The sequence below is a fragment of the Physeter macrocephalus genome, chromosome 11 (assembly GCF_002837175.3).
Source record: "Physeter macrocephalus isolate SW-GA chromosome 11, ASM283717v5, whole genome shotgun sequence".
Taxonomy (NCBI): Eukaryota; Metazoa; Chordata; class Mammalia; order Artiodactyla; family Physeteridae; genus Physeter; species Physeter macrocephalus.
Genome location: NC_041224.1, coordinates 133,151,828 through 133,166,053, shown reverse-complemented (window position 1 = coordinate 133,166,053; position 14,226 = coordinate 133,151,828). Strand labels below are relative to the sequence as shown.

General features: G+C 41.6%; 1 protein-coding gene across 1 annotated transcript in view; it reads left to right on the top strand.

Annotated features, from left to right (window-relative positions):
* The window catches only part of PYGL (glycogen phosphorylase L), a 56,263-nt gene that overhangs the window by 10,485 nt on the left and 31,552 nt on the right, over positions 1-14,226 (top strand). The window contains exons 4-7 of the mRNA XM_055088488.1: positions 1,574-1,677; positions 9,403-9,534; positions 12,691-12,802; positions 13,137-13,303. Of these exons, the coding sequence (XP_054944463.1) occupies positions 1,574-1,677; positions 9,403-9,534; positions 12,691-12,802; positions 13,137-13,303 (515 nt within the window). The remainder of the gene's footprint in view (positions 1-1,573; positions 1,678-9,402; positions 9,535-12,690; positions 12,803-13,136; positions 13,304-14,226) is intronic.

Genomic DNA, 14,226 nt, shown 5'->3' with positions numbered 1-14,226 from the left:
CTCCCATTGCGGAGCACAGGCTCCGGATGCGCAGGCCCAGCGGCCATGGCTCACGGGCCCAGCCGCTCCGCGGCATGTGGGATCCTCCCGGACCGGGGCACGAACCTGCGTCCCCCGCATCGGCAGGCGGACTCCCAACCACTGCGCCACCAGGGAAGCCCTAGCCTGCCTGCCTTTTATGTAAAGTCCCAAGCCTATTTTTTGGCAGGGTTAACCCCACTCTGGGCCTGACAGGGAAGGGGTGAATGAGGCTGAGTAACTCTCATTAGATGACCTCATCTCTTACCAGAATGAAAAAACTGGGACCCCCTTCTGGTGAGGCTCTAAGGATAATTTGATCAGGACCCAGGAAAAGACAAATCGCCACAGCTCCGAGAGAGCAGGAAATGGGACAGAGCCAGGCCACATGACCACAGGGACTGGAAGACCATTGTGATGTTACAGTAACTTGAAGGTCTTGGCCATTGGCCTTTGTGGATCTGTTTTAGGACTCCACCATGAACCTAGCTCAGTCTCTTCCTGTTTGATCTACAATTGTCAATGTTCTTTTCAGTTTTAGATCCTACTATATTTTCTCATTCACTGTATATTTCTCAGTTCAGATTCCTGAGAGGGGCAGTATGCTTAGCGTAACCCCTAAAATTGCTCCTGACCACAAGATAGATCCTACCCAGCCTGTTGATTGGCTGCTCTAGATCAGGTGCTCTGTCATTAAAGCCGTTGGCTACAAGAAACAGAAAACCTAGCAAAAGCTAGTCCTGCCAACAAGGACATGTATTATCACAGAACGAGAACTTCAGAGGTTGGCCATTCCAAGATTCATTTATTCAGCAGCACAATTCTGTCAGGACTCTGGGTCTCTAGGGTTCTGACTTTACCTTTGTGGAAAAAAGACAGCAGCAGTAAGGAAAATCTTTCACTGTACCCAGCAGACTTTCTAGCACCTCTCATTGGATTGAATGTCATTGTATGCTCATGCCAAAACCCAAACTGGTGAAGGACATAAAATTACTCTGATTAGCTTAGATGTTTAGACTAGTCAAGATTCAGTTCCTGGTTCAGCCTCCCTGAAGCATAAGGCCACCTGATATGTGAACCACACTGGAATTCCATTAGCCAGAAAGAGTCTGCCCCAGATGTCCAGCTAGTCAGTCAGATGGGTCACATGTAAATTATACACGTCTTTTCAAGCAGGGGGGCGTGGAGACAGCTTCCCCTAGAAAGGGCATTGTGAGGAACAGACATAATAAAGGACATTTCTAATGTAGACCAGCTTCCTTACCTGTTCTCAGATGAAACGCCAACACAGTGGTTATTTCTGGATGGTGAGGTAATGAATGTTTGTTTTCTTCTTTATACGTGTTTGTATTTTCTACCTTTTCTATAGTTTATAATTAGAAAAAAATGTTATTTTAAAAACTTAATACCCACTGTGCTGCAGTCTCTGTGCTTTAAGATACAAATATGGTTTCTCATAGAGAAATGTTTTGTGGCTGCCATGTTTTTTAGAGAAAGACAAAATTTTGACTAACCTTGACGACTCTGCCTTTTGCCTGTGCTCTGTTTGATTTAGCCTGCTTCTTGGATTCCATGGCAACTCTGGGACTTGCAGCCTATGGCTATGGCATCCGATATGAATATGGAATCTTCAATCAGAAGCTTCGAGATGGATGGCAGGTATGTGAGACATATTTTTTAATTTTGTCATTAAAGTACTTTGTCTTCATGGTGTTCTGGATGGTTTATAATTTATGGACACTTTACATAGAGCTTTACTACTTTCTGTGGCGTTTGGTTGACATCAGTGAATACTGTCAGTCTTCCCACTTTGAGGTGTAAGCTCCCTAAGAGCAGAGAGCCCGCCGGTATCACCAATATCATTCACCACCGGATCCGTAGCATCTTGTACAGTGCCAGACTCACAAGGGTGCTCTGAAAATATTTATCACTGATTGCCTGAATGTGGACTAGCTATAATGTGCAATGTCCTATCTCTGCAGCATATAAAATGGAGGAGCACATCTTTTGGCTCATGATCTTCCCCAGTAACTCTTTTTTTCTTTTTTTTTTTTTTTTAAAATAAATTTATTTATTTATTTATGGCTGCGTTGGGTCTTTTTTATTATTATTATTAATTTATTTATTTACTTTTGGCTGCATTGGGTTTTCTTTGCTGCGCGCGGGCTTTCTCTAGTTGTGGCGAGCGGGGGCTACTCTTCGTTGTGGTGCGCGGGCTTCTCACTGCAGTGGCTTCTCTTGTTGCAGAGCACGGGCTCTAGGCACGCAGGCTTCAGCAGCTGTGGCTCGTGGGCTCTAGAGGGCAGGCTTAGTAGTTGTAGCACACAGGCTTAGTTGCTCTGTGGTATGTGGGATCTTCCCCGACCAGGGCTCGAACCTATATCCCCTGCATTGGCAGACGTATTCTTAACCACTGTGCCACCAGGGAAGTCCCCCAATAACTCTTGATAATAGGAAGCATGTCACCATTTTTGTAGGTGAGAAAACTGAAGGTCTTAAGAGGTGAAGTCACCTCAGATCACACAGCTGGCCAATAAGGCTGTATATCCCCAGATTTCCAGGTCCACATTCAGTATTCTTTTCTGCATTCAGAGTCTTGCCCTCCTTAACGTGCCTATCTTACAAGATATGTAAGTTCAGTGTTCTAATTTTTTTTATAAGACGAAAGCAGGCAATCCTGTTAACTATTATATTAAAAAACTCTGGCACATATTTCATATGTATAATTATAGTGCTCTGTAGAAAATTGCACAGATAGTAATGAATCATACAAATGACTCTCATTTTATTTTTATATAACCAAACTAGATTCTTAAGTATTTGTGTCTCTTTATCTTTGGTAACTCTTGGAACTACAGTCAGCCCTGGCATGGACAGTTTTCCCTGATGCTAAGTGTGATTTAGGTTTTTTCTCTCCCTATCTTTGTCTCACACACACACACATCATTGACAAAAAGATACTGGAGTTTCAAGAAGCCTGAGCTCTCTGAGCCCTCCCAAGAGTCAGTCCAAGGTCAGCGTGATCAGGCATTGGGTTGGGGGACCTAGGCTGGAGCTAATCCCAGGGGAGAGGAAGGACGAGAAGCTGAGTGTCACCGCCATCCACTTTCCCCTCCCTCAGTGTTTGGACACTGTGGACCAAAGAAGGAGGACACTAAAAGATTTGATATGATAAGAGAATGCACCAAGGGAAGTCCCAGGAGGAGAATATTGGGAACATATTGAAAGACAAACTTCCAAATTTTGTTAAGAACCAGTGTATTTTTAGCTACGCCTAAATCAATTAGGAGGCAGCATTGGGTAGAAAAAAAATTGGGCCCTGATATGTGATCTAATTTCTAATTTGAGGCCTAGGTGCAACTCATTACCCTCATGAAGTTTGTTGCCTTGATTAGGTTACCTAGCTTCCCTGAGCCTCACTTTTCTTGTCTGCAAAATGGAGATGCCAGCTTCACAGAACTATGAAAATATGTAAAATGTCTCTTGCACAAATAGGCACTCAATGAAATGTTAATTTGGCTTAATAAAAGGAGGATAATTTTTCAAATTGTGGTATTATATAATAAAATATTAATGTAACTGTTAATATCATGTTTTTAATTAATTATAATGAAATGGGAAATTGTTTATGCTAGTTGAAAAAAGGAGGTATAGGATCATTTGGATAGTATTACCTATCCAAAGGAAACCGAAAAGATAAAGTGCTAGAAAAAAAAATACATCAAAGCTTCAACAGTAATTAATTATCTCTGGGAGATAAGATTATGGGTGACTTTGACTATCTTCTGTTTGTTCTCCTACATGACTCAATATTTCATAAGAAATGTGTATTTTATAATCATAAAAAGATATAAAAACAAAATAATTGGTTCCCTTCCACAGTGAAGTAATTTAGGGCTACATGGTGAGAAGCCCAGCTTGGCAGGCATTTCCAGTAGGACCAAGATTTTAACACAACCTGACCAAGCGATACATGGTATCCATTCTCACTCCTTTGTATCCTGTATGGTACTCATTATATCCCAGAATGTTTAAGGATTTTATTTCTTACTTTTCTGTGAAAGATTTTTTTTAACTCAGCAGATCAGTCTCAAAAAATTGTCTTTCAAGTGCATTTTCCCCAAAGTCTTATGAAAGGTCACTCTTTATTAATCCCACGTATGACCTTTGCTACTTTTCAATGGCCGTATTTCAGGAAACCCATCCCTTCTCTCCTGTGAGACCCAAGAAGTATATATTCTAGTGTTCTTAAAGGAAAAAAGAGAGACCAAGTGGCTTTTGCTAGTCTCCAAAGCTAGCTTTACTACCTCATCACTTCTTTCATTACAACTGAAACTGAGTCAGAAAGACACCTAATTTTATCTACCGTAGCCATTGTTCACTGGGATGGGATTTTAAAAAGCAAACATAAAAAAGAAACTGTTTGCATGAAAAACAAAAAATATCTTCCAGGAAAGCAGAATGCCTTTTGGGGGCATGGTCTCTGCTCTACTCACATCAGCTACATGGTTGCTCTTACAATGGAGAAGGCTGATGAAAATTGCGCAAGCTAGGAAGATTTTTAAAGATTGATGGACTTTCCGTTTTTGAAGGCTCTCTTCAAGGAAGATTTGCAGTAATAAAGTGTTCCTTGGGAACTCCACCCCGCCCCCCAAGGAAAATAATTTTATTGCTAAAATGCTCGACTTACCTCGAACTCTAATGGGGATCCCTGAAACCTTCTCAGAATAGTCCTCTGAAAACGTCTGGCCACTAGGAGGAGGAGGGGGAAAGGCAGTTGCGACAGCCTCAAGTTCAAGTTGAACAGTCACACACTAAAGTTCTGAGTGGAAAGACGCTGACAGTAGAAATCTCAGGGTTGAATCAAGCAGTCTGCTGGAACATTCTTTCTCTTAGAACCCTGCTATATCTAGCCACGCACAGTTCACATTACCCAGCAAGCTTCTCCTGGCCATTGTTGAATCCTTGGTGCTCCCCAGAAACATTTACCAATGACTGGTACCATCAGAAAGCAGAGTTTGTTGACAACTCCTGATGTTTGCTCAGTGGTTCTTCATGTCCCGTGTATCCCACAGTTGAGGGGAAAAGCATTGCTTCGAATTCAGTCACTCACAGAGGCCCTGAGCTGACCTCTGCTTCCATGCTGGCTGGAATAGATTCCACCCAGTAATCTCTCTAGGAAGACCCCAGATCCAGCTGCCATGCATCCCCCGCCCCCGACACACACACACCACCACTGCCACCACCACCCAGGCAGGCACACTGCTCCTCACGCCACAGCCTCCTGCTTGCTTTGTCTCAGATCCTTTTCATCTGGGATGTTCAGATCCACAAAGCCCACTTGGATATAAATGAAAGCCGCCCCCCGCCCGCCCTCTGGCCCCTGCCCTTCATATGGCTCAGCAAGTTAGTGCACTCAGGGATCACTGGTTACATGGAAATCTACATTTACAGACCAGTTTGTTAATTTGTTGGAAGAAAGCAAGATAGAAAGGAGGTTGATCACCAACCCGCAGCCTCTGTGAATTGAGTTGGGGTGGCTGGAGGCAGTTCTCTCTTTCTCCTCTGATCTGCTCAGACCAGCTTGCTTTTATGAAATATCTATTTTTCAATTTACCTTAAAAACAAGCTTTGCATAACTGAGGGAACTGTTGACTGATTTCTTGCCAAAATCAGGAAGAGACTCAATAAAGAACAGGAAGCTAGGAGTCCTATTTTCCTACAGAACTTGTTAACCCAGTGAAATTAAAACCAGCCATTATTTGGCAGGGAAAAATCAGACCAACGTTGAGAGTGACTGGCTGACTAGTCCCTTGTCACTTAAGAGTGTGTCCTCAAAAGAGCAAATGCAGCTTCTGATTTGCAAAGGAGGCCAGGAGGGGCCAGTGGTGGGAAGCCCAGAGTTCAGCCTCTCTTCTATGGGGATTTCATGCTGCTTAAGGGGAGAAGAGTCTACTTCCGCTGCATTTTTCAGCAGAAAATATGTTGTCAGCTCACCTGTGCACATGATTTTTGAGAGGAATGCTGTTTCTGCTTCATCGTCCTCCTGGTTCATGTAAAAACTTAAGGTGTATTTTACAACAGTCCTGAGTGCTGAAATGAGGCACATAGGCCGTTGGGTTCTTTCCTGTTACAGGAAGCATTGTGTGTTCACATTGACCAGTATTTGAAACCCAGAACCTGCCCTTGCCTAAGCACAGCGTGAAGTGTTTTGTAAGTCAGGATGTTTGATCTTTGTTCATATCCTCATTTATTTTTCATAGAGTTTCTAGTTATTAACACGAGCTAGAGGACTCTAACTTAACCAATTTCTTATCAACTGATAAAATTCAATCCTTTCCTTGTTAAATTTTAATTGTATTTTTTGTTCTCTTTATGAATGGTATAGCCAAAGTCTCAATTCTGAATTACAGTTCCTGACTTTGTATCGCCATGTAGCTCCCGGCTGCACCGTGTACCCGCTGGCTACATGTTAAGATGCAAATTTTTAAATGCAAAATTTAAGACCCCTCCCCAGACTGCCTGAGACTCTGCATTTTAACAAGGTGCATTGTACTGATTAGCTCACATCTAGGTCCAGCCTTCCCTAGGCTTCATCCTGCATCTGCTGCGTCCTCCTGCAGCTCTCTAATTCCAGACCTTCTATCTAAAGATGTTGTTTCTGTGTGTCCCCTTTTCATTCATCATGATGCTGGTAGCTCTTGTTATTGGGCAGCTTACTAGCATTCCCAATATGATCAATGTTTGAATAAATGGATGTGTGTTTGCTTGTCTGGCTGTTGACATTAATGTTTTGTCTAATATCTTAAAAGATAGCTATGTTTGTTTGCCTCTCTCCACACTATGCCTGGGGCAGACACTGAACTCATACGTAGGTGATCATGAAGCATCCAACATTGTGTCATAATTCATCATTAATATCTTTTTTAACTAAAGCTGAGTTTTCTAAGAGGGAAGGATGAGGAATCAGGTAGGGAAAATAACCATATTGGGGGTAATCTCATTGACAAGGGAGCTTTGTACTAAAAACCTTACCCCTCCCTTCTTGCCAGAACACGATTGTATTTTTTAATATATATGGAATATTTTAAAGGTTTCACTCATAATACCTTTACTTTAAAAATGCAACCCGCACCCCACCATGTGTCTTTTGTTCTTGTTTTGGCATTTTTATTTGTTTCTTTATAGAAAACAGAATGCATTTGACGTCCAGGATACCCTAAATACAAATTAGATTTTAAAATTTTTATGAGAAATATTTTGTTATAAATTGACGTAAATACATGGGAAAATGTTGTAATTGTCAATAAAATAAATTCCTTACATTTTAGTATATGTCATTTTCAAAACGAATTAGAAATAATAGTTCACGGGACTTCCCTGGTGGCGCAGCAGTTAAGACTCCACGCTCCCAATACAGGGGGCCTGGGTTCCAGCCCTCGTCAGGGAACTAGATCCCACATGCATGCTGCAACTAAGAGTTCGCATGCCGCAACTAAGGAGCCGGCGAGCTGCAACTAAGGAGCCCCCCGCCCCCCCCGGCCACAACGAAGGAGCACACATGCCGCAACTAAGACCTGGCACAACCAAATAAATAAATAAAATATAATAAATAAATAAATAATTGTTCATTATCAGATCAAAATTACATTAAGGATTAAATTAAACAAAGACGACAAAATGTGTTCTGTTGATGGGAATGTAAATTGGTGCAGTCACTATGGAAATAAGTATGGACGTTCCTTAAAAAACTAAAAATAGAACTACCATATGGTCCAGCAATTCCATTCCTGGGTATATATCTGGAAAAAATGAAAACACTAATTCAAAAAGATACATGCACCCCAGTGTTCATAGCAGCACTGTTTATAATTGTCAAGGCATGGAAGCAACCCAAGTGCCCATCAACAGATGAATGGATAAAGAAGATGTGGTGTATATATATGCAAAGGAATATTACTCAGCAATAAAAAATGAATTAAATACTGCCACTTGCAGCAACATGGATGGACCTAGATAATATTATGCTTAGTGAAGTAAGTCACACAGAGAAAGACAAATACTATATGTTATCACTTATATGTGGAATCTAAAAATAATACAAATGAATGCATATGCAGAACAGAAACAGACTCACAGATATAGAAAAAAAATTTGTGGTTACCAAAGGGGAGAAGGAAGGGGGGAAGGGACAAATTAGGGATATGGTATTAACAAACTACTATGTATAAAATAGATAAGCAACAAGGATATACTGTATAACACAAGAAATTATACCTATTATCTTATAATAACCTATAATGGAATATAATCTGCAAAAATACTGAAACACTATGCTGTACACCTGAAATGAACACAATATTGTAAATCAACTATACTTCAAATTAAAAAAATGAAACAAAAAGTAATAGTGTTCTGTACCTATACTGAAATAAGTTTATTAAGGGAGCTTTCTATGAGTAGTTTTTCTCAACCGATTCTGTGCTTTCAAGGCACAAAGCTCTTGACAGGAACCATAATGTAGGACCCATCAGGTCCAGGTATCCAACAATAAACATCCCTGGGAAGCCTCTCTCTTTCCCTCAAGCTAGACAATTGGATTCACAGATGTTAAGACACAGGCTTTAGAACCCACAGACCTACCATCAAATCTTACCTGTATCATTTACTATCTGTGCAACTTTGAGCAAGTTACAATTTCCTTAACAAAGGGAGAAGCCATAGCTCCCTCCTATAGTGTTGCTATGAGGATTAAATGCAATCGTATGTATAAAACATTTAGAGCAATACTAGCCAGTATTGTTGTTGATTTAGGCTGTACGACAATAACAAAGATGAATTGAGATTGACAGAACCAACATCTTTCTTGCCAAAACAGTATTCTTGAGTTGATTCAGTCAAAAAAATATATTTTTTTAATAAATTTATTTATTTATTTATTTGGCTATGTTGGGTCTTTGTTGCTGCACGCGGGCTTCCTCTAGTTGTGGCAAGCAGGGGCTACTCTTCGTTGCAGTGCGCGGGCTTCTCATTGCGGTGGCTTCTCTGGTTGCAGAGCACGGGCTCTAGGTGCGTGGGCTTCCGTGGTTGCAGCTCACGGGCTCTAGAGCGCAGGCTCAGTATTTGTGGCACGTGGGCTCAGTAGTTGTGGCTCACGGGCTCTATAGCGCAGGCTCAGTAGTCATGGCGCACTGGCTTAGTTGCTCCGAGGCATGTGGGATCTTCGTGGACCAGGGACCGAACCTGTGTCCCCTGAATTGGCAGGCGGATTCTTAACCACTGCGCCACCAGGGAAGTCCCCCAAAATATTTTTAATTTGATTTAATTGAAGGGCTTGGTCCACCGCTCCTGAAAAACAAATTCTAAGCCATGTCCTTTTTGCAGATAGAAGAGGCAGATGACTGGCTCAGGCATGGAAACCCCTGGGAGAAGGCCCGCCCCGAGTTCATGCTGCCTGTTCACTTCTACGGGAAAGTAGAGCACACAGAGGCCGGGACCAAGTGGATCAACACGCAGGTATTCTGAGAGTCCTCACGCTGAGCATTGTATAGAGGATGGCACAGAGTATGACGTGTATATGGTGTTGAGTATAGTGTGTTGTATATTGAATAATAGAGTATATTTTTATAAATAAATCTGTTACTTCTCTTAGTGGAACACACTCATTTTGGAGACCAGGGAGCTGAGGCCAAGAGAGAAGTGACTTCCCCAAGGTCAAGTGACTTACCAGGGTCATTTTGTCATCCGGTTTATAAGAGATTAATCAATTCTATATTCCCAGCATGCTTAGCTCTCCAGTTTTATATAAAGCTGTTGAAACCAAGATTGAATAAAGTTAAATGTCATTCCTCACCCCACTGCCATATGTACATTGACTTGTAAATTCTAAGGGGTAAATATTTTTAAAGTGAAGTATTCAAAGGATTACCAAAGTTCTTCTTCATTACAAAGTCAAGAAAAACAATGCAAAATATTGCAAAATGCACTCTGTTACTGTGTGCCAAATCACTTCTAGAGAAATAATGCTGGTGTCCATCCAAGTGTACTTAATTCATGGCCGTGTATTTATCCTGCCACCAGATTAGAGTGTTACCCTGCTACTGAACAATTTACTTTTCAGCTCCTCTAGTGGTGGTTTGTGCTTTGATGTCTTCATACGTCCTGATAAATAACCCCTAAGAACTACTGGATTGCATTGTCCAATCACTGGAGGCTCCACTTGAGATATTTGTTTAGTAAATATAGCCTTACGCCAGAAAAGATGTCTCACTGGCCACTTTAAAAGCTTAAAGAAAATAGTAAAGACCAAGGAAATGCTGTTCTTATATAGCAAAATCAGGAACAAAATTCAGTATTGTAATGCTAAATTCAGTTGTTTTGTGGACTCAAGACCCATGTTATAGTGGACTTTTAAGCTGACGCTTTATTCTGCTGATCCATGCAAGGCTATTCACAGTTCACAAAAGAAAGACTTCTTTTGAAGTTTTTCCCATCTGAACATGATTTATTCAGCATATGAAATAATGGATTAGAAGCTAAAATAGGTCATTATATATAATAAGGAATAAACTAATACTGTAATTTCAAGATGTTTCCCTCTATCCAACCCCCCTTTTATTTTGGTTAAACAATAGACCACAACAAAGTTGCAGCTGATTACAAATACGATCAGAAGAACTGCAACAAATCAACTGTTAATATGCCTAAAGAAATCTCACATGTTTTGGGTATTAATCTAGCAAGTATTTGGTGTCTCAAACTTCCAGTGGCTTCTGATCTGTTTAAACGTACACAGGTTATACACCCAATGCTGGAAACATTCTGTTTACTTCGTAGGTCCCACTGATGACCTTATGATGACCTGATGATATATTTACAAAGCAGCTCTAGATATTTTCATAATATATCCAGAAATTCAATTAGGGAGAGTGTGTTTTTCTGTGCCCACAAAGGCAAGTGTATGGGGCAGATGTAATAAAGGGTGAGCTGACCCAACCTGTGCAGAACTTTATGGATTGACGCCACTGCCTGATCAGCCCCAGATTTGTAGCTAGTGCGGTCAGAGAGCTTGAGGTCACACCTCATGTATGCCAGCTGTGAAGGCTTCAAGTAAACTGAGTTATCTGTTTCATTTCTTGTGTCAGTTCAGGTCCTCTGGGAAGCAGACAGAAGGGAGAATTAGAAGTACAAGTGATCTATTGCAGAAATGCCTGTGAAAGATAAAGGGAAAGGGAACAGGAGGATGGGGGGAAGTCTTTCAGACTGCAACGCAGGTGTGACACCTGTGAAGAGAGAGCGGGAACGAAGGATTCTCAGGAAGAGCCTCACACTGCAGTGCATCTCTGAACAAGTGCCCAGGCTGATGGGACATTGCTCATGAGGGGAGACCTGGCTCTCATGCTGCCACCACGATGGGAGCATCCCAAAGAAAGCACAGCCTCGTGTGAGCTCTGAGGTGACAACTTCTCCCTGAAGTTCTCTAAAGGGACCTCCAAGCCATGTGCTTCCCCAGCTGCCTCAGTTATGCTTCAAGGGTCAGAAGGACGAGTCATGTTTGAACCCAGACTCAGAGTCCCACTCTGTAAATGACTTCTCCTGATTGACCACAACTTGCTCTTAGAACTCCAGAGATCTTTATTTCCTAGTAAAAGATATTCAAATAAATGTGATTTATTACTCTGTGGTTATGATGTTCATGAAAGCATGACTGAATGTATGTGACTGATTGATATAGGCTAGAGTGTTTCATTCCTTCATAATTCAGCAGACCAAATTAAAGACCTCTGTGGTTAGGTTTCAACACTACCACTGACTATGACCTTGGGTAAGTCACTTCTCTCTCAGCCTCGTTCCCCTCATATCCAAAACGCCTTAAGTTGCACGAGATGATCTCTAGCATCCTCCAATTCAATCAATCTGTCATTCCCCTTCCTTAGAGCTTGATTCTGATGAGGCAGGGAATAGAAAATTGTCTTCTCCCACAAAAATTTTAAATTCATGTGAAACATGCTTCATCTTCCTGTTCTTCTCTATTTCCATGACTGTCACAAATATTGAGCTAAATTTTCCAAAGCTCACCTCTTAGACACATCTCAGCTAATTATCAGCTTATTTGTTAGATCACTAAAATAACTCTGCTTCGTGCAATTTTGAAAAATCTAGCATAGCATTTTAAACATCATATGTAATATGTATCTGCATAAATTTCCTATTCTGCTAATTTTCACCATATTTGAAATCAGATCATTGAATAACCTACATGAAACTTATCTTGATTACTGTTTTTTAATGGGTACAGATTCACATTTACCACTTTGCACATCATATTTTGCTATTCTTAGAGCAGTGGCTTGATCTTGAAACATGAAAGATCTGTGTCCAGATCAGGGCAAGGGACACAAAGGGAAGTCAACGTGGAAATGATGTGGAGAACCATCTGGGACCATCTGTCTGGTTCATTCCAGCCATCCAGATTGTTCCAAGTGGGAGGAGGACCGACATGGCCCCTAATACCACCTCCAGCCTTGGGACCCTTAGCTTGGTTTAGGGATCATACAGTTTGAGTTGGTGATGGAGCCAGGAACCAAATTCCAGCTGCTGTCTCCCAGCTCTGTTCAACCTTCTCCGTCCATGTGGGAAACAGTGAGTAGCTGCTTTGGTTTCACCCCCCAGGTGGTCCTTGCTCTTCCATATGACACCCCGGTGCCTGGATATCTGAACAACACAGTCAACACCATGCGCCTCTGGTCCGCTCGCGCACCCAATGACTTTAACCTCACAGACTGTGAGTACAGCGTGGGCTCCCTTTCCTCATGTGTATCTTTAATCTTTCTGCCCCATGATTAGAGCCAAGTTGCGCTGAGTTTCTGATCCGAACTCTTTAGTGACTAAAGCATTATATGGAGCAGGTATGGAGCACATGGTTAAAGCAATCCTTCAGTCTAGCCCTCTTAGACTGTCATGTGAATCACAGCATGAAGGTTTGCTGAAATCTTTTTGGATTTTTAGGAATTTTAGGAATCCCACATGGTACCCAACAAGCATCAGGTGAGATCAGGGGGCTTCTGAAAACAGTGTCTGGCTCGTCTGTTTATTCATTTTTCTAACATTTTCCTCAGTTAACGTTGGAGACTACATTCAGGCTGTGCTGGACCGGAATCTGGCCGAGAACATCTCCCGGGTCCTCTATCCCAATGATAATGTGAGTGATCAAGCTTGCTTTCTCAGTGGAAACAGAAGCAGCTTATTTCAGAAGCACCTATTCAGTAGCCATAAAGCACATACTTAATATTGGTTTTTTTTCTTCAGTGAGGAATAATCACCGTATCTCTTCCTGAATTGTGTAGATTTCCCCTCCCACCCATGTAAGGAAAACGAATTTGTACAATTCATGAGATCAGAATTGGTGTTTCGCCCTTGATTAGTGACCCCATCACTAATTGGGAGGCTCTGTACATGTATTTCAAAACAAAACCTGGCTATAAAAGGTGAGGTGCAGTACAGGTGAAGCACTCCTTCCTTTCCAAACAGAAATTTCATCCACAGCATCAGAAGTCCCTGGAGGTGTCTTGCCTGTCCTCTTCCCCTCACTCATGGGTCTCCTCTGACCCAAGGCAAGGTGGGGTCATGGACCTCAGAATAGACCCAGGAGCAGACACTTGTTTCTTATGCCACTTATTTATCTCATTAAACTTTTTCTTATAGGTGATCATTCCAAAGTTTACACGAAAAATAACTTAGTTTTTTTTAAAAAAAACAAACACTTGGAACTGGATCTCAGATGACTGTTATGGATTCTTAGTGGGTTTAAATATACTTAGCTCTAACTTCTCCATGAGTAAAATAATTTTCTGGATGCTATCATGATTCTTTTAAAAAAATAATAATCTCAGAAGCAACCAAACTAGTACTCTGCTCCACAAAGATGTCACAAAACAAGGATCTTGGGGACTAGGACATAAATGATCCTAAGACCAGATGTCCACTTAGTGTTAAACCCGTCTCCAAGGAGGATTAAGTGGATTTGCTGCAGCATTTTTAGGAACTTAATGGTATATGTTATTTTTCCTTTGGGAGAAACAATGTGACTCCAGTACCTTAAAAGAAATCTGTAACGCAAAAGCAAAAGACTGTTCTGGGGCTTCCCTGGTGGCGCAGTGGTTGAGAATCCGCCTGCCGATGCAGGGGACGCGGGTTCATGCCCCGGTC